This window comes from Tenrec ecaudatus, chromosome 2 (assembly GCF_050624435.1).
Source record: "Tenrec ecaudatus isolate mTenEca1 chromosome 2, mTenEca1.hap1, whole genome shotgun sequence".
Taxonomy (NCBI): domain Eukaryota; kingdom Metazoa; phylum Chordata; class Mammalia; order Afrosoricida; family Tenrecidae; genus Tenrec; species Tenrec ecaudatus.
The window spans coordinates 125,500,056-125,521,023 of NC_134531.1; the positions used below are offsets into that span (position 1 = coordinate 125,500,056).

Consider the following 20,968-nt stretch of genomic DNA (forward strand, 5'->3'; position numbering starts at 1 on the left):
GATAGAGTGCCAAAATGTGTTCTGCTTGCTCAAATGTCTTTCAGCAGAGCTCATCAATAGTAGACCCCAGATAAGATGGGTGACACCCAAAAGCCTGATGTGATAGTTAGGTTTATTGTGCCAACTAGGGCAATAGGAGCATGTGGACAGAGATGAATCAGGTCACAGCTTGATTGGAGGGCAACGACATCAATGTCTCTGCAAGGCGAGCCCCCTCCCCCCCCCACTTGCTCCCCGGTGATGAGACCATTATACTGCCGCTTTGGTTAGTTCTCTGCCTCAACCTGTGTGTTACACTACCTGAGGGCCAAGCCTACCTGAAGATACTGCAGCTAGAGCTTGAGACTCCTTTGAGACTTGCTTTGCCACCCTGGTGATGCATACATCAGTTGAGCTTGAGGCTGATGGATCGTTTCTGTGTATCATTTGAGTTAGATCCCATCAAGGCATGCTACTCTAGTTTCTATGCTACTGACTGTTGCTGACCCACCCTGCTGTCTGCTGCCTACAGGCAGAGTCGCCTGTCTTGCCTGAAGGAAGACTCCACTGTCTGCTTCCTTGACCTTGGACCCAGCAGCCCACGTAAGTTGAAGGACTTTCAGTATATTAACTGTTCCACGAAAGTGAGTTAGACTGAGCCTTCTGTACTGCTGTGTGGACTAATTAGCCCTCATATTCCTTTTTGCTGTATAAGCCTATCCTCACATATGTAAAATCTTAAGTGTCCTGGTTTTGTCTCTCTACAGAACCGTCTAACACACCCACCCAGTAATTACTTTCCTTTGCCTGCAGTGTTCTCTATCCTATTTTAGATCCTGCCTATACATTACCCCATTATTTTAGTTAGCATTATTTGGGATGCCATCTTATAATATAAAAACTACTATGATGTGTCCTTCCTTAGGAAAATAAAACGTTTGTGGAAATGTTTTCACAGAGTTGTGGAATTTTTTCATTATCTTTTAATTCCAGTTTTTGAGGACTTTTTTGAAGACTTTGATATAGTAAATGAGAGAAGATAAGGTTTGAAAAAAACAAATATTAGTAATAATTAGAAAACTCAGACCTTAAGACAAAAAGCCTTCATAAATCAAGAAATAATCTAATTGAAAATACTAAGAGCCCAATAGGGTGACAAAATGGAAAAGAACATAAATGGCAATTGAAAATGATGAATTATGGTTATTAAGCTTTATTTTGCTATCTATCTCATTCTTAATAAATACTAGTATAATATCATAAAGTAGAGAAAAAAACTGAAGGCTTTCTGGTTTTTGTAGGAAGGCATTTTGGCAATGTTTCTAAAATGATATAAAGAATTGCCAGTGAATACTTGGAATTCTGACCATGCATGGGTTCCTAGCAAAATATGAATTATGAAAATTGAACCAAGAAAAGTACATGGTTTGAAACGATCCTTTATTACAGAAAAATAGCAAGTTCCTATGGAAAAAAGAACAGAAAATACATATAATTTTAATTAATATACAGTGTCAATTTTATTTAAATAGAAATTATGGATATTATGAAAAACAGAAATTCCAGAAGACCTCACTGAAGTTCTGTGGAAGCTGCACATAGAACAAGAGGCAATTATTCAAACAAAGCACGGGAATACTGCACAGCTTCATATAGAGAAGAAAAGGTATGCATCAGAATTGCATCCTTTCTCATTCAATTTATATGCTGAGCAAATAATTAAGGAATCTGCACGATATAAGAAGATCACAGCATCAGGACTGAAGGAAAGCTTACGACAACCTGTGATGTACAGATGCCAACCTGGTCTGCTGAAAGTGAAGACAACTTGAGGAACTTCTTGATGAAGATCAAAGACTATGGCCTTCAGGATAGATTATGCCACGACATAAAAGGGGGAAAGTCCCCCAAAGTAGATCAGTTAACGACATCACATTAAATGGAGAAAAGATTGAAGTTATCAAGAGTTACATTTTACTCGTATCCATGATCAATGTTTATGAAAACAGAAGTCAGGAAGTCAAATGTCATATTGCATTGGATAAATCTACTGCAGAAAACCTATTTAAAGTATTACAATGCAATGATGTCACTTTGAAGACGAAAGTATGCGTGACCCAAGTCATGGTATTTTTAGTCACCTTATATTGCATGCAAAAGCTGGACTGTAAGAAAGACTAAAGAAGAATATTAATTACTAATTCATGCTAAAAACACACCAGTTAAATCTTCATAGCTCAACTGATAGGTAACATCATGATAAATGGAGAAAGCACTGACGTTGGCAAGGATTTCACCTTGCTTGGATCCCCAGTCAAGGCCCGTGGAAGCAGCAGTCAAGTCAAAAACTGCATTGTGTTATGTAAATCTGCTGCACAAGACACCTCCTTACAGCACTGCAAAGCAAGGATGTTACTTTGAGAACTACGGTGTGCCTGGCCCAAGCCATGTCATTCTCCATGGTATCACATGTGTATGAAACTTGGACCTTGAATAAGGAAGACTGAAGAATAATTGATGAGTTTGAACTGTGGTCCTGGCAGAGAATATTGAAAGTACCATGGACTACTGAAAGGAAAAAACAAATTTGTCTTGAAAGAAATATGACTAGTGTGTTCCTAAGAGGCGAGGGTGGAGAGACTGCATCTCACCTACTTTGGACGTGTTTTCAGAGCAGACCAGTCCCTAGAGAAGTAGACCTCAGTCCCTGGAGAAGGACATCATGCTTAATAATGCAGAGAGGTCACTTGGTTCAAGGTCCGTGGAAACAGGACTGACACTGTGGCTGCAACAATGGTATCAAACACAACAATGATTGTCAGGATGGTGCAGGATCAGGCAGTGTTTCATTCTGTTGTCCATGGGTCACTTCATGAGCCAGAGCTGACTTGACATGGCCTTAGTGGTTACACACTGGGCTGCTAACTGCGAAGTCTGCAGGTCAAAACCACCAGCTGCTCTGAGGGAGAACCAGGGCTTTCAACTCCTCGAAAAAGTTACGGTCTTTGAAAACTCCCACGGGCAGTTCGACCTGTCCTGTAGGGTTGTTCGGAGTCAGAATTTGCTGGATAGCAGTGTTTTTTTGGTTTGGGTTTTTTCAGCCCAGATGGGGGGTTCTACACTATGCACTGAGTTTGAATACTTCTGGAGTAACAAAGACACAGGAAAAGATGAGAAACATTTTTATTCAGGAGCATAACTGTATGATGAAAATTTGACTGAAACAATGGGAGGAGGATAAGGCTTTCTTCTCCCTTCTCCCATGTGCAGTTACAGTTTCAGAAAGCCACAGGGGCAGTTCGCGCCTGTCTTCCAGGGTGGCTAGGAGTCCAATTCTTCTTTCTGTTCCCAGAAATCGGGATCCTAACACCAAAATGAGGTGACCGTAACTACTAGAGTATTCATTTATCCATGAATGTAAGTCACACCAGCAATCCAACTATATACATTTGAAGTTTTTTTCATAGTCTGTCTTTTTAAAAATGTCATTTTAATCAATGGAATTGATTGCCTTTAATGTTTTCTCTGCTGTCATGGTGTAATCCACTAGATTGCAAATGACTCACAGGCAGTATTCAGTCTAAAGTATTCATTTCCCAAATGTATATTAATATATACTTGCCTCATGAAAGAACTTTTACCAGGAGAGATCTAGCGTTAGATTTGTCCTTAGCACCTTTTATATGTAGTCGTGTCATGTACTCTAGTTTGCCTTAGTAGGAAAGGAAATCAGGAACTGGCAGTATTTCTTTCTGAAAGTGGCATATGCATACCCTTGGTCCTTTTATTGATGATTCTCCCATTTGTTTTCTGGTCCTACTTTTCCCTGGAATAGTATTTTGCTCAATCAGAATAACGACTGACGCAAGGACTCTGTCTAACGTAAGATGCAAATTACTCCAATGAAAGCATATCGTTCCATCTGTGCGTTAGCCCTCAACTGACCTATGTGACGACGGCTAGACACATTAACAAATGGGTAACAGAAAGGCAGCCAACTTTTCCGATATAAAGGAGAGATCTTCCCTTCCCTGCCCGTGGAATAATACACTAACAATGAGCATTGTTTGAAGCACTGCTCAATGAGACAAAGCATTAGGAAGTAAAGCATACAGGGAACTTTGCAGTTGCTTTGAGCAGGCAAGGGAAGCAGTGGTCTCCAATATTGGCGATAATCTACAACTAGAATCTGCATATTGTCAGCCAACAATCTTCTTTTTCCTTAAAGATGATTTTTTTAGGATTAATTTAAAAAATTACTCCCCTAAAATAGTTCCCACAGTTCTGGGCCTGTTACTCTCTCAGCTAACAGTTCCCCAGAAAGTTGACTGTACATTTAAATAAGGATTACTATAAAATGTTTTTCTTTTGTGAGATATTTATAGAGTGGCTCCATTTCACAAATTAGTATATATTTTCTATACAACCTTATCAATCAAAGAACTGTCTGGTTTTTATCACAATTTCTACTCTTAATTTTTAGTCATAGATATTAACATTAACTGAAATTAGGAGCCTTTCAGGAATCTGTTTTAAAGCATCAGCTAGACTTTTATATTTCATGCCAAACTTCAAGTCTTTTGAGCTTATTTCACCACTTTTTAATACCAAAGGCATTATGCAAAATCAACCATATGCACGGTTCTAATTTTCAAAGCTACAGTGAAATGCACATAATGTATTTATATGTAAGCACAAATAACTGCTACAGACACTTGAAATCATTTATTCAAGGCATTTTATATAATCTTGCAATCATAGACATATAATAAAAGAGTATGAGAGCACAAAGAATACAAAGCCAGTGTCTGGGCACTTAAGGTAAGAGCTCTTCCAAAAAGTTACAGCTCTTTTACAAAGAGAATTCCTGAAAATACTGGGGTGGGGCTTAGACTTTATTGAAAACATTATACCAAGTGACATGTCACTTGTTCTGCTGCAGAGTTATATATTAATTGTTTCTATCTTGTGAGTTGTCTTAGTACATTTTACATTCAAGTTGAAATAATTCAGCACCATTTTTTAAGGATAAACGAGATGCTTTAAATGTTCACATGTGGCCCAGGGTACTGCGGATGAAACTAAATTTGATGACTGAATATGCTGATTGAAAATGTAAATTCTAAACATAAAAACATGGAAAGGGGCTAAAGTTTGAGTGATGTTGTTTCTATCAAAATGTTGTTTTTAAAAGAAAACATCTATTAAGATTCAAAGGTTTTTTACCCAATAGGCTAATGTTTTGTTCTATTGAGCACAGGGTCACTGTGAGACAGGACCAATTCAATGGCACCTAACAACATGCTAAAGATTCTCCGTGACATAGGTAATTGTAATGAACTGCATGTTCCCTAGAGTATAGATATTGAGACTACGCTATCAGGTTTCAAAGAGGAGGAAAAATTCATTATTACAATGGTTCCTACTAATTAGACATTTAAAATAAATTTTTTACCAAAAATTAAAAATTTTCTAGAAATTGGCAACCTATTAATACATGTTAAATTGTTACTTTTGTGGAACTGATTCTTAGTCTCAAATGTCGAGATTTTTAATTCAGACTGGGGTCTGAATAATTGTGAGTCCACTAATATGGCACATGAAACTCACAAAATCGTTTTTCCAACTCAGTCCATTTTGCCTTCATTAGTTTAAGAGTTTCTTCACAGTACTTAGTTTTATTTTTGTTGTTGTTTCTTTTACTTCCTATTTCTATTTTACAAAATGCCTGCTTGAAGGCTCATTAATGGTGAATTTTGGTGGTCGTTCGGAGAGTAGTGCTGTTACCGGTGTCTAAAATCTTGACTGACAAATCAGTAATCTTTAGTGATTTGATAGTATTTAGGAGTGACAGAGAGAACTGTTTATAAGGTATAAGAATATTTAGCTTCCTACTTAATTATATTTTTAAAACAGTCAACCAAATGTTAGGTGTTATATATTTAAAGGCAGACAATTTAAGGATTGGAAATATATTTCAATTAATAGTACATGTGTGGATGTCATACTTACTGTTTAACTTACTTTAAAAAAATATATTCATGAAAAATAAGTGTCTAAAATGGAAATTGTACAGACATCTATAGTTTGCCTAAAATAAAGATATGATGAGTGTAATGAGGGCAAAGTATTTAAATGCGCATTGAGGTTAGGTGGAGCCTGGTATGCATTAGGTTCTCCAGAGAGAAGGTCCAATGCAGTGATTCAAAGTGTGTCCAAAGGCCCTGGTATTGCTTCCTTTTTCATAAAGGGATAACACTCTTCATATAACTATAAATCCTAATTCTGAAGATGCCAGTCTGGCTCAGTAAGAATACTGACAGTAGTTTTTCAGTCTTGTTTTTTAAAAAAGCAAATATATTAAAATATTTCTATTGGAAAAGATTACAATTTTGAAAGGCTCACTCCACAATCTTAAAACTATAAAGCAATGTAAGGCAAAGAAGCACATTAGAGAAGTTATTTCTTAGCGCAAGCGATGGTTTGATGTAAGTTCTGGGTCTCAATCAAGCTGTCTGTCTTCTCGATTGGTGAGTGCCCTGGTGGAGAAGGGTGTGTGCTGGCCCTGTGAGGACTGCCCATCTCTGTTTAGCCCCTGTTGCCCTGCCATGTGCCTACGGAGTACAGGATGATGATAGTAATTACTAACTGCTGACTTTTCACCGCTCCAGGGATGCCATCTCTCTTTGAAGACTCAGCCTCTCTCACTCTGGCCCTGGCAATAGCTTACTTGAGATTTCAACACTGGCTGTTTCTGTATGCAAAACTGCTGCTTCAAGCACCACTCACTTAAAAGTGAAATTGGATTTCTTTTAGCACCTTCTGAAAATTTTCAGGAAAAAGAGATTCTCCAAATTCTGTGGTGGCACATGATTTCACAGTTTAAAATAAAATCATGGCTGTCTCACTACAAAGCAAGCACACAGTCCTTGGCTTTCCAGAATGCAGTCTTCTGCCCTGTTCACCAAGGCCTCAAGGAGATTATGTGCTTTGGTAATTTGGACCGTATTTCACATCCACACAGATAATCATGTGATTGATTCCTGAATGATGTGGAATAATGTTCTTGAACTGTACCCATATTATATCATACATTGTGAATAATTAAAAATTCCTTAGCACCCCTCTTTTTAATAGTTGAACATGAAACGTTCTCATAAAATGTTTAAATAAAGGTCTAAAATGCTAAGATTTTATTTTCATTGACTCATTGAAAGTATTTTAGAGACAGTTGTGATTTGGGGGACGTGTCAATGATTCATGTGTCAGTGAGTAACTATCCCTTTGATTAATACTTCAATATACATAAAGTTCAATCGCTGGACCAATTCACATCGGTATTCAGAATGACTTCCCATTTACACAGTTGTCCTACACATTCCCTCTCATCAGAATGGCTTCTCATGTATAGTTGTCCTACATATGCCAGTCCCCAGAATAGTAGAAGAATATCATTTAAAACGTCTCAGCCCGTAGGAAACATCAAGGAGCATGAACGAATCTCAGCAGAAATCGGGCAGCTCAACTGCTTGATTCATTTCCTATACAAAAGCTGAGTCAAGTTAGAATGAAATTGTGCACTCGACAGAGAGGAAGTCGTTTATCTACTAATTTAAAAATGTAAACATAACTTTTATCTAGGGTGTTAACTATCTGCATACATATACTGCCATTTCTCTGCTATATGATAATGTTTGGCAACACCAATGACAATGCATGTTTCCTCCTCAGCACCACATGTGTCCATGTATGTTTAAGCAGTAGGAGCATCATTTCTAAATCAATCTAGACTAGGACATACATGTCAGTGATTGATATGTTCCAAGGAAATGTCGGCACTTTAGACATTTCTCAACTCAAATGATTTTGACTCATTCCATGAAATATGTTCCCTTTCGGCACTATAATGTCAACAGAAGAACAAGAAAGATGAATTTCTTTGAAAAAGCCAAATGTGCCACTACAGAATCAAAACATTAATGTTAATGCATAGTTATGTGAATTTTAAGTATTAAAACGTTCCCAAATAATGTCGATTTAAATGTTCATAATCCAGTTATGTGCCGTGTTATAATACAGTACAAACAAAAATCCCTTTGCTGTTTTCTGCTCTCTTTTTTCCAAACACATACATCCTACTGAAGTTAATTTCTTTTTCCCACTTTGGAACACCAGGCACTGATCCACTGGGCGACTGGGCTTGCACTTTAATACCTAGATTAAGGAAAACAAACGCACATACACACACACAAACAAAAGGGCAAATTATTAACCTGGTCATGAATGAGTACAATAGACACATTTAAAGTTGACCTTTTGAAAACTCTCTGCAGCAGTGTCCCTCCATCTCAGCAGCAGTTGTCTGGGGGACATAGCCACAAGTACACTGATTGTTAATGGTCTGAAGAAAGCGGTTCCATGCCCGTACAGGAGAGTAAGATGCCTGCTGCCTATTGTCCAGATATTCAGGTTCCAGGAAACAGCCTCTGGGGCCATCGACAGCAAAGCACTAGAAGCCCTGCCCAAGAGTACCTCACTGTGAAGTAAGTGGGTCTTGTCTCCCCAGCAGCAGCAGCAGGGTCATGGTCTCTGCACCATCTTTTATCAGACCTCTGTGCAATAATCAACTGTTCTGATATTTAACCTGTCATTATAGATGCCCATGTAAAGGAAGGAAGAAGCACTTAACCCAAATCAGGAACCAAGGGTTTCTATACCCAGCCAGTGTGTGAGGAGAAAAGAACATATTGATAGAGTCCTAGGACAGGAGGGACCCTCAGATGCCCCGCCGTCTTTCACTGACAGTGAGAAACGTCAGGGAGGGAAGGTCCTGTGCTCTTAAAGCACACATCTCCTTACCGGGTGGTTTCTCACCCACACTGAATGTTCTACTGAACGAACGGGGGTAGTTTCCAGGCACCCAGAGATCCCAGAAAGGCAGATCTGGTGATGTGCGCCTGAAAGACCTGAAATCCCCAGGGAGCACATTTTTCGCCACACGCAGGCGGCCGCCATGACAGCAAGTGGCCGGGTTTGACTGTTCCCCAATGTTTGATTGACATGAAGCTTGCGCAGTGAACGTCGAGCAGCTCTGTCCAGTCTAGTCAGGTCAATGACTGCTGTACACACTGCTCTTTGAGCTGCCCTCAGTCTGACCACACAGCTTTAAGCAAGGTCCACTCTCTGCTCAGGAAACCCGAATCCCGCACCACTGTCTCCAGAATGAAGTTCAAACTTCTGGCTTGCTGTGTGCGTCTCTCTTTGGTCTAACCTCAACTTGCTTTGCCACCCTCGATGTCCACCTCATCAAATATGCGCTGTGGCGGGAACACGGGGCTTTCCCAGCACCCCTGCGCTCTCCTCTAGTGCAGCGGTGCTCAACTGTGGGTTGTGAGCCCTTTGGTGGTCGAATGACCCTTTCACAGGGGTCACCTGATTCACAGCAGTAGCAAAATGACAGTGATGAACTAGCAATGAAAATAATGTTATGGTTGGGGGGGGGGGTCACCACAACATGAGCAACTGTATGAAAGGGTTGAGATACCAGGAAGGTTGAGAACCACTGATCTAGTGGGTGCCCTGCTGTTGGCTCCTTTTAACTCTCCCCACCTACCATCCCCCACTCAGCCTTCAAAGGCTAATGACAATGCGACCCTAGAAGCCAAAGGAATCTCTTTCCTCTGAACTCTGCAGGTCAGCGAGGGGCCTGAGAAGAAAGTAAACATATATGCAGCAAATAAAGGTGAAGGTCTTGTATTCCCTGAGGGGCCCTTTTTATTTCCAAGGCAAGTGTTTTGCATGAATTCTGTTCTTTCCATTCAGCACATGTATAATCACTTAATAGGAATAATAAGTTATAACAACTTATTACAATAACTTACTAGGAATCATCAACTGTGGAGGATTTAACTTTTTCACATTTTAATCTGATCGATATTGCCCACAAAATTGCACCCCAGCCACACTGCAATTGAGTTACCACCAGTGACATGTTGTAAAAAGAAGCAATTCTATGGGAATTAGGAAGCAAGACGTTGCTGAGTGTTGACGAGTTCCACAGAATTCTGGCAGAAGAATGACCTAAGTGTTTGCTGAAAGGCACTGCCTTCTAAGTTTAAGATTGAGGGATTCCTTATGTAGAGTGAGCAATAACCCTGCAACAATGTAAAAACCTTTTTTTCGGTTCTGGATTCTTGGAAATACCCAGTTCAGTGGAGTCTACTGATAGAAAGCAAGATTCAGTCCACTCAACAACAGAGTTTCACTCCCCAGACCTGTTCCAAGTGAGAAACATTTCATTCTAGTCCCTATCGAAGAACAAGTAATCCTTATGACGTGGCCCCGCTCAATGCTCCCCCTCATATCGAGACCCTTGATGGTATGGGTGCTACAGTACAGTGTGGTGAAGAAACAGATGGTGACCAGCTATCGAAAATAATAGCTTCTGGGGTCTTAAAGGCTTGTCTCAAACATGTAGCCATCTAAACAAAGCATCCACTAAATCCATGGAAGAAGCACGCCAGCCTGGATGAGCCGAGGATTGTAAATAATACAATCCAAATTCAAAGGAGGGAATGGTACCAGAGCTGCCAGTGGCCTCATCTGTTTCTCATGCTAAGTACAACGGCTGAGCTCCTCCACGGGAACACGGAAAGGTTGCCTCTGCAGAGTGAGTGTAACTCTGAGTCAAAGTACAACAGTTCGGGGGTGGTGATGGGCATAGATTTCTGAGCATCTATTTTTCCTTGATAGGGACCAGACATAGGGCAAAACCTGCCCAGTCACGTTAGGTAGTGAAATCTTGGTTTCTAGAGAACAGGGTTTCTGATCTCTTTGGATGCATATTTCAAGGCGGTGATTTCCAAAATGTACTTTAAAAGACCCTTGGACTTGCTTTAGAGCTCCGTCAGGGACTGCTGCTGTTGCAGGGAGGGCTGGAAGCCCAGCTGTGAGGGCTCCCTGGAGTCCACTAACACTCCCTATTAAGAGCAATTTTGCATATTAAGCTTTTGGGGTAAAGAATGTGCTCTGTGTGCATGTGTTGGCTTGGAAACTAAGACTCGGGATAATAAAAACCTTAGTATGTCCCCCTTTCCCTAGCATTAGCAAAAGAAAGATCATCGTTAATTATGCGGTAATGCAGCCCCTATGCCATGATCAACTTTTGGTCCATTTTATAAGGAAGGCACAGTTTAGTAGAGGAAATGGATGTGTGTCAGGGGTCATTCCTTTTGGTAAACTAACACTCCTCATGAAGAAATTCTGATCAAGGCAAATAGGACTTACGGCGAGATTGTGCAGCCGGACGCATACGCATGATGGCCTGTGTATCGAATTTCACATCGCACAACATTGTTAGAATAGTCCGACTCCGGTACCAGGTAGCTGGGATTCACACTGACCTAGCAAGACAGACAGCGTTGATGAGTCAGATTCCATTAGCCATACTTACTGGTTGACTTATTTCTATTCATAGGGGCTAGAACAAGAGGATGTGGTTCAACTAAATCAAGTGGGGCATGGTGTTTTAGTTAGACTAGATAAGTTTTGGAAAAGATATAGAGGAAGAATATGCACCATCTCTGAGGCTCTTGAAAATAAAAATAACCACATTTATCTAAGTCTAGGTTGGTTTAGAAGTCGTTCTTGATGCCTTATAATTGCTTTTAGGGTCATGAGTATGTAGCATTTGAATCCCAAAAAAAGGGTATTGATTGGCCTTCTAAATAAGTAACAGGTGCATACTTTCAAAGATCTCTACCTTGAGAATGTAGTTTCCGGGCTTTACATCTGTAATATCAATCCACTGGCAGTCAATGTCGGCATTATAGGTATCATAACAGCCAGGGCTCAACCCCTAAAAAAAAGAAAAGAAACGTTTGGGAATGTAAAAGACAATATCTGGTCAAAATACACTGGTCTTGAAAATTAAACTTCAAATAAGTACTTAAAACTTTGACAAAAGAAAGCATTGCATCTCTCTTAAAGAGTGCATGCTGCTCAGCCTTGACCATGTCTTAGTCACTTGAAAAGTACATATTACTTCGCCTTTCCTCCAGCTGCAACGATTTGACACTAATAAAAGCAGTGGTTCGCTTAGCTTCTTTACTAGTGGAATAAAACATCACCGCTAAATAAATACAGCTGGAAGTAACAAAACAGGCTAACACCAAAATTGTAGACTATTTCAGGTCAGAAATAAGGTCTTTTTAATAGTGAATGTGGATCAGTCAGGCAAGTTTCAGTTTGCCCTCTTGGAAATTACTCCCCCTTCCCAGAATGCCCAGTGTGTTTTATGTACAGTCTTGTAGCCTTTGTCCATTTCTGCCCACTATTATGACTGTGTGATATAACAATGTATCTGACTAAACACTGTAATCTCCCTAAGGGTAGACTCTATGCTGCCCCTTTGAATGTTCCAGGCACAATTCTAAGCACGTTGCATACATTAAAGTCATCTCAGAACTTCACGAAGGAGGTGCTACTATTATGACCTTTATGAGGAAGCTGAAGGTCAGATAACTTACCCAAAGGCTTAGATAGTACGTGCTGAGCTGGCATTACACGTAAGCACTTTGGGGCAGGATCCCTGTTCTCAGCCAGCACTCTATACTCTGTCTCACACGGTCACTGAGACACTTGTTGGATTGAAGGAATGAATGTATGTCTTAATAACTGAATGCTCCCTACTTCTACTTTCTAAAAGATTCACTGCAGTAAACAGAGGAGTGCTGGGAGGAGAAAATAGCAAGGATCATAGCAAGAAGACTTGTTCTTGGCTCTCAAGAAATGGATAGTCTGGAGAAATGTTCTCATATTAGAGTCTGTAAGTATCCTATGATTCCATTCATTCTTCATCAGAAATTTTAAGATTTTTTCGTTCTAATAACATTTAAGAAAAGAAAAAAAACACTTGTTAGAATAATTTTAACAAAATACAGTCACTTAATTTCTCCACCCAACATGCTCTGATGTGCGAGGTCACTTTGGTCACCAGAATCCAAAAACAAACCCATTGCCACTGGGCGATTCCAACTCACAGTGACCCAATATCAGGTTTCTGAGGCTGTAAATCTTTACAAGAGCAGACAATCTATTTTTCTCCATGGAGTGACTGGTGGGTTTGAACCTTGGACCTTAAGATTAGCCATCTAAAGCTTAACCAGTGGTGCCACTTTGGTCACTGAAGTTATGAAAACTCTTTTGGGCCCACTCTCTGTGCTGGTTTGGCTGTAACTTGATTCAGGAAGAGCAGGGGAGGAAGTGTGCTGTCCCCAATACCCACCCCACTGCCAGGGAATCCGTTCTGACTCAGGTGAACTCTGTAGAACCAGAAGAGCTGCTCCACAGGGTTTCTCAGACTGTACATCTGCACAGGAGCTGACTGCCTCTTCTAGCTCCTGCAGGGCCACTGGTGGTTTGAACCACTGACCTTGTGGCTACAGCCCACCCCCTAATCTACAACCCATCAGGGCTCCTTATCACACAGCACAGACAGGTAACCCCTAAGTGCCTGTGCACAGCAATCAGGCCCACAAGATCCCCACGTTGGGCTATACCAGCAGGTCTCAACCTGGGTCACGACCCCTTTGGGGGCCAAAGGATCCTTTCACAGGGGTTGGCTAAGACCATCGGAAAACACAGGAGGGCCAGCCCACATGCAGATACGCCCACATACCAGTACCCGGCGTGAAGACTGTTACCCATGCTACACCATACTTCAAGACAAAAGTTTATTTATTTGTAAATAGAAATAAATATTTCCCAAGATATAATTACATATTGTTTTTGGGATTAATCACTATTCTTTAATTATACTCAATTTGTAACAATGAAACTACATCCTGCATATCAGATATTTACAGTATGATTCATAATTATAAAATTACAGTTATGAAGTAGCAACAAAATTAATTTTATGGTTGGGCATCATCACAACGTGAAGAACTATATTAGAGGGTTGTGGCATTAGGAAGGTTGAGCACGACTGCCCTATACCAACTAGCAATCATCCATTAGCAGTATGCTTAGTCATAAAACACATAATAAAGAATTTGGGGCTTCTGATTCTAGCATATCATTTTGATTCTAACACAGACTACATACTCAAGAAGTATTAGTTATTATCATCATCATAATTGTTTTCGCCTTCCTAACATTGTAAGAGACTCATTGAATGAGGTAACTATTTAAAACTAGTTTATACAATGCGATAATATTTTTATTCATGTAGCCAAAAGAGCAGTATGTAATCCTAAACCTAACATTCTAATATTGCTTAGCTACAAGAGCTCAAGTATGAGCTTTAATGAGCTCAATGGGCAAAGAAAGAAGCGAGTTCTTAAGGCTATTAAAACAAGAGTTTCATGCATTTGTATTATGAGCATCAAGATGGGGCTTCAAAAGTTAGTGAGAAAATACCATTCTCTTTCCATCCCATTTTCCACAGGTTTTTTGAATCCTCTGGTAGAATGTGGAGCTTTCTAAATTAGCTATGTGGTTTTAGTAAATATCTCAGTTAATTGGATTAAAATAAGGTCAGTTTGACTGCTTCTAGATTTGTGTACATTTAACAGTTTGTTACATAAGAAGTTAAGCATTATATAAAAGTATAAATATAATGAAGTTATATGCCTCATATTATGTTTTAATAGAGTTAAACCTAAAATGAAATCAGTGCAGCCTAGTTAATTCCACCTCATGGCTCCCGCTCTGTGTTTCAGGGTACAAGTGTGTCCGACAGGGTTTTCATTTGGAAGGAGATTTCCAGGCCTTTCCAAGACGACTGTGGGGGAATCTGAATCTGAACCAGTGAACATTCCGTTAGTAGCGAAGGGCTTAACATTTGCACCACTGGGAGCCTCCTGAATGCCTTTAAGCAACGTTGTAATAATTTAAGTCAACATCGGGGAATTGTGAGAAATTTTTTTCTCTTATAAGGAAGCCCATCTTTAGGAGGCACTGGTCTAATAAAAAAAGAGATAAATATGTAAATTACTATGTAGATCCTAGTGAAAAAAGGCAATTAAGACATAGACAGGTGACAACTAGCAAGAATGCTACCATATAAAATAAAGTGGGGGCTCCAAGGAATGGGAGAAAAGGAAACCCTATAAGCACCCACCATCCAGGATTCAAAGAGTTCATCCCAGAATGAGCTACTTAGGGATTTTTTGGTTTGGCTTGGTTTCTGAACGGGAAGAATGAACTCCAAGTCTTCCTGTAAGCTTCGGTGCTGTGGGTCTTGGAGATCACTGAGGGGACACGAGTATGCGGTAAAGAGAAAGGTCCACAACTCTTTTTGCTTTAAAGGTAAGTGTTGCCCAACAGCATGTGGACGTCATTCTTTCCCCTGCCAACTGCGATGATGTTCTAAGTTCATAGAGAGAAGCAGTAACATTTAGGTCACCAAGCGCTTCCTGCCAGTCTGGAGCCTTGGCTTCCCAAGATCGCAGCTGCTGGTCCTTTTGTGCCTGAGTTGTGTACGTTCACGGCTCCTTGCCAACATTGGGCTGGACTGAAATTATAATGTCCATTCACAAATTAGAGCTTCTTATGGAAATACTGACATGGCTTTTAACCGGCACACATTTTCCAATTATAAAACCTACAGACTGCTTAGTTCAGCACTACTTGAAAAACTCCATCCAAGTGACATCTGACAGCAATTATCCTGTAGGTTTAAACATGTACGTGTGGACAAAGAAATTGGATCCTCTGCTCACATTTATGTTATTAAAAGATAACGTTTTTAAAATCATGCTCTATAAGAGAGAGTAAATCCTCTTTATCCGTCTCCTTTTGCTAGCCCTAATCACCGTCCTAGCTTTAGTTTGGTAAGTAGAGCGAAGACTGGTTGTCCAGGTTCGAAATTAAAGGTACCTTGCCTACAATGACACAACAAGTGACTTAAAGAATACAGGATGAGGACAGGTGTTATCAATCGTCACTCTCAGCAAAGTCAACTCTGTTGCTTTTTAAAAATCACACAAGACAAGAATGTGCATATTGACCTGTCATCATGTAAGGGGTACAAGTGTAAATGGAAGTACTCTAAGAGACCATCCATCCGTTTCCTTTCCTCAATTATTTTTCACCTTGACTACATGACCCCGGAGCAGTAGGAAGAAAGAGTGCGGGTGGTCGCTTGGTTTTCTCGGGGCGGCGTGTGGGCTCCTGGTTTCCACAGGAGGAGCCCTGGTGGCTGGGCTGCTAATCACAAGATCAGCAGTCTGAACCACGAGCTGCTCCTCGGAAGACAGACGTGGTCTCTTTCCCCGCTAACAGTTGCAGTCTGGGAAACAAGGGCAGTTCTTCCTTACCTTATCGAGTCGTTAGGAGTCAGTGTGGACTCAATGGCAGCGAGTTCGGTTTGCTGCTGCTGTTGTTGAGATGTAAGCTTACCTGCGTGTGTGCAGTACAGGCAAATCGCCTGTGGTAGCCATAGTCGCAGGAGGTGTCCTCCAGACAGAAGCTCGCTTTGTGGCCTTCAGCCACCCTCCTCTGGGTGCTGGCATCCAGCAGGTCGTAGTGGCTGAATTCGTCCATGCTGTGGTAATGCCTAAGGGCCCACACAACAACGAGGCCGAGATCAGTCCCACTCACACAAAGCGGTGAGGACATAAGTGTCTCTGCTGCCTCACAAATTTGTTTTCACATTAAAATTGCGATCAATTCAACTTCTTTCTAAAGATTTATCTGGGCTAGCTTTTCTTCCCTCCCAGGGTTTGTAACTTTTCTAATAAAGGGAAGATGAGCCCTGATGATGTAGTTGGTTAAGCATTGGGCTAACTGAAAGGTTGGCAGTTCATATCCACCAAGCGCTTCATAAGAGAAAGATGAGGTTGTCTGCCCCTGCAGAGATTTCCGACCGAATTGGCAGGAGTCAGAATCAACTGCATGGCAGTGGGTTGCTTTGACCCCCTTGACGATCTTGGTGGTACCAGCACTTTCCAGAAATCCTAACTGTAAGCACTTGGGGTAAAAGTCTACTATTGCAAAATGCTGTACCTAGCAGCAGTCAATAAACTGGATTTCGAAGTTTCGAGTTCAAAACAGCAAGATCTAGAGGTAAATGGGAGTATCTTAACGTTAAACTCCCTTGACTATGTAAAATTACATAGAGAATTCTTAATGGAAATTACCACACTTGGTTGGTTTGAACAATCCCATTTCCATCGGTCATACCAAGAACCAACTCAAAAGTGAAAAAGCAACTCAAACGTGGCAGGGTCCTCGCCCACTTACTGGTGACAGCTGTGCCATTCCCAGGAATATCGTGGTCGGCTTGGCAAGAAATCTGATGTCCCTTGGTTTTTCACTCTCTGGGGAAACCTTAGCAGCACCCTGTGATCATAATCTCTGACATCTGCCCTATAGGCCGAACTGAAATTTAAGAAGAAGAAAAATTATATTCACATACCATTCACTAAAGACAAAGCTATAAAATTACCTCACTACAATCTTAGCGTGGCAACACAAGTAGACTGTCACTTCCAATGGGCTTGGCATGTTATTTTGTTGCATGTGGATCCCACAGATCCTAGAACAGTGACTGGAAAATCAGAAGTCAATGAATGCATTTATTGATTTAAGTAAATGAATAAGTATGGGAATTTCCCCAGAGCTTAAAAGTGAAAAACAATGAGCACTAAAATTTTACATGTGATGAGAAAGCCCCTGTATTTAAAATCAATTCAAGTTTAATAATCTGAAAGAATAAAATAAATAATAACCCAAAGATACCAAACAAAATCCAAACTCACTACCCTGGAACCCATTCTGACTATAGGACAGGGTAGAACTGCCCTGGTGGGTTTCAGAGGCTGTAATTTCTGAGTAGAGAGGCTTGTCTTTTACTCAAGAAGAGGCTGAGCTTGTGGTTAGCATCCCAACGTGGTGTAAGAAGTCTTGTTGGCGCCAGGGATTAGGTGTTGGGCTACTGAACAAAAAAGATAGCAGTTCAAACCCACCATTCAGAAAGAGAAGGCCGTCTGCTCGAGTGAAGAGTTACAATCTCTGAAGCCCCTTAGAAGGTAGCTATGGGTCAGAATCCACTCAACTGTGGGGGATTCGGTTTGTCTGTGACTCATTCTTGAAGTAGTTCTTCAGTGCCATTGACTGGGTTCTTCCACACAGCAACTTCACGTGCAGAAGAACGGAACTCCACCCTGTCCTGTGCCACCATCCTCACAACTGTGCCCGTGTTTGTGCCTAAGGACCTTCAATTTTATGACTTAAGTATTCGTAGGCATAAGCTAACGGTGACGTGGAGAAAGAACTGTGAAAGTACCCAGAATTAGGCAATTTGTACTTTGACCATCTTCAAAAACTGACATCAGAAGCACAGTGCTGTGAGAAATGCAACGCTTGGCAATGAAAATCACAAGCTTGACTGTGTTCTCTTCCTTCAGACTGCCAGTTATAAAAAGCCCATGGGGGAGAAATACACAAATAAACACCCGTGCATTCCTCCCAACATACCTATTTGTGAATATAGGGTCCAGTACTATTTATGACCTTCTTTTACAAAGATTAAAAAAACTAAAAGCTTCATGGCATCTATCGATACATCTTTTGCTCCCTCTGCTGGTTTCCCGGCAGCAAAGTCGTTCTCAGAATTGCTCCGTTTTATTTCAGGGCTGTTGGGAAAACAAAGCTCTTGCTCATGGTCTTGTTTGGCTGAGTTAATTCCAAGTTAATGGTTGCCTCAAACAAAAGAGGAAACCTTTGCCCATGAGGGGTGCCACAGCAGCAGATTCGCCTCGAATTGCTTAAAGGAGTATTAGCAAGATCTCCCATTACAGTGATTTTTGCCCCGCCTTACTGTGTAGTTGGTCTGTAGAACGTTATATGGCATAATTGGCTCCAAAGTTTAGGATCTTGGCATCTAGAACCCTGAAAACGAGCACAGGGCTTTCAGTTTCTAAGACAAAGGCTTTCTCCGTGCCCCTGACTTGTGCCACAGTGTAATAGGCAGAGCCAACAGACATCTTCAACATATCACTCCATCCAGATCCGCCTGCGCAGGAGGTCCAGTCCCACCCTCCTCTCCAGTCCCTTTCCCAGCCCTTACCTGAGCCGAAAGGTGGGCATTGCAACCACGCAAACCTGCAGCCCCTACCTGGCCAGGCAGTTTTCCTCCGCGGCGCATCTCAGATTGTACATGGCCATCTTCTGCACGTACGTGGACGCCTGGATGTAGTAGGGGTCGGGCACCAGGTCCGGGAGACCTAGACGTCGGTAGCGTCGGGCGTGAGAGAACTGCGCGCCCCACCTCGGCTCCTCGCCCCTCACCCCTCGCCCCCTAGGACTGCGGGACAGGGTTTCGGAAACGGGGCAACAGGGGACGCCTGGCGCTGCAGCGTCAAGTGGAAAGGGCACGGGCGGAGCCAGGCGCGCGCGGTTTCCACCGGATTCCAGGGCTGCGGCGGCAGGCGCGCGGGGAGGGGTCGCGTCTCGGGGCGGGGTGCGCCCAGACGGGAGCCTCGGGCTCGGGACGGGGCGCGTCCAGGGATCCGGGGGCTCTTACCGTACTGGAAGTAGCCGGTGCCGTACCCCGGCCGGTACCTGCCCCCAGGCCGGGGCCTCTCGTACGTGTCGTAGTAGTTGTAATACGGGTTGTCGTCGGAGTACTTGTAAGGGTTGTAGGGGTCGTCGCCCACCATGCCGTCCACCCGGCTGGGCGGCCGCAGGTTACTGAGCGCCGGGCGCTCTCCGGGCGCAGTCCGGTTGGCGGCGCGCGGCGAGCCGCCAGCGCCGCGGGCTCCGGACGGCGAGTAGCCCGCTTGGAACCAGTGGCGAGCGGCGGGCCGGGGGCGGGCGGTGGCGGTTCCCGGGGAGGCGGCGGCCCGCGGGCGCGCCGCCGCGGCCGTGCGGTTGTCCCGGAGCAGCAGCACCGGCGTGCGCGGCTGCGGGCCGGCGGCGCCCGGCTCCCGGCGGCGCTGCGGCTGGTACTGCGAGCCCAGGCTCAGCAGGCTGAACACCTGCCCGTTGTTCTCCCATTGGATCCGCTGCCGCCAGGCGCCCGGCGCGGCGGGCGGCTCGCGCGGGGGCTGCTGCTGGCCGGCGGCCGGCGGGGCGCAGCGCAGGAGCGCGCAGAGCTGCAGCGGGCCGAGCAGGAGCGCGGTCCAGGCGAGGTGCATCGCTCCCGTGGCCGGAGTGCACCCACTCGGGCGAAGACGTGGCTTGGAGCACACAGAAACGGGGCTCGGATCACGTGAGCGAGGGAGCCCTCATCCAGCCAAGAAGGCGGGCCCCGGCGGCTCTCGCGGTCCCCACCGAGCGGGGCTCAGGGTGGGCTGCCGACCCCCGCGCCGGCCGGCCGGGCCCTCGGACGTGGCGCCCGGCGCTCCCTCCTCGCCCACTCCTTCGGGGACGTGAGTCAGAGCGGCGCGGCGCGGCGAGCAGGCCGGGTGTGGAGCGAAAGAAGAGGGGATGTTCACGGCTCTGACACGTTTGCAGAGTTGCACAAGCGGTGCTGGCCGGGCCGCCTCTCCGCGAGGAGATTGGAGGCGCGCGCCCAGGACCGCTAGGCGCCCCGGCCGGCCCCGCCCTCCGCGCCCCGGCCCCGCCCTCGGCCCCGCCCCTCCCGCCGCGCCCGCCGCCCCCAGACACCACGTGGCACGGAGCGTCCCGGGAGCGCCGAAAGCGGCACGCACGTCCCGAGACACACTCAGCCTAGTGTGGGGCGCCCATGCAGGAATTTTTAAAGACTCAGACAGACGGAGTCAGCCAAGCCATGGGGCGACGCCAAAGTATGCATGGAGAAAAATGCTATTAGGTCACCAGCCCTGGAGTGGCGGGAAGGGGAGAGGAGGGAGGGCGCTGAGCCGGGGAGGGCAGGGAAGGGGAGGGGAGAGCAGACCAGTGTCCCAGTACGCACTCAGTCGCTTTTATGGGAAGCGCCCTCAGCAAATAGACCCCAGGGTATCCGATTTTGTTTTTCGGTGTGTAGGTAATATGAGAAATGAGTTACAAATGTGTTTCC

The 20,968-nt window shown here is 43.6% G+C and overlaps 1 protein-coding gene across 2 annotated transcripts; it reads right to left on the reverse strand.

Annotated features, from left to right (window-relative positions):
• Nucleotides 1–4,689: 4,689 nt before the first annotated feature.
• LOX (lysyl oxidase) lies at nucleotides 4,690–20,491 on the reverse strand. Of its 2 annotated transcripts, XM_075541436.1 has the most exons (7): nucleotides 19,511–20,490; nucleotides 19,103–19,211; nucleotides 17,227–17,364; nucleotides 16,384–16,540; nucleotides 11,741–11,836; nucleotides 11,266–11,381; nucleotides 4,690–8,193 (listed from the first exon to the last, which is right to left on the reverse strand). In XM_075541436.1, the coding sequence occupies exons 1-7, from the start codon at nucleotides 20,121–20,123 to the stop codon at nucleotides 8,187–8,189; spliced, it is 1,236 nt and encodes a 411-aa protein (XP_075397551.1). In that variant the 5' UTR covers nucleotides 20,124–20,490; the 3' UTR covers nucleotides 4,690–8,186. The 2 variants fall into 2 exon arrangements, with proteins under 2 accessions (XP_075397551.1, XP_075397552.1); XM_075541437.1 differs by lacking the exon at nucleotides 4,690–8,193 and having other exon boundaries at nucleotides 11,262–11,381; nucleotides 19,511–20,491.
• Nucleotides 20,492–20,968: the final 477 nt, after the last annotated feature.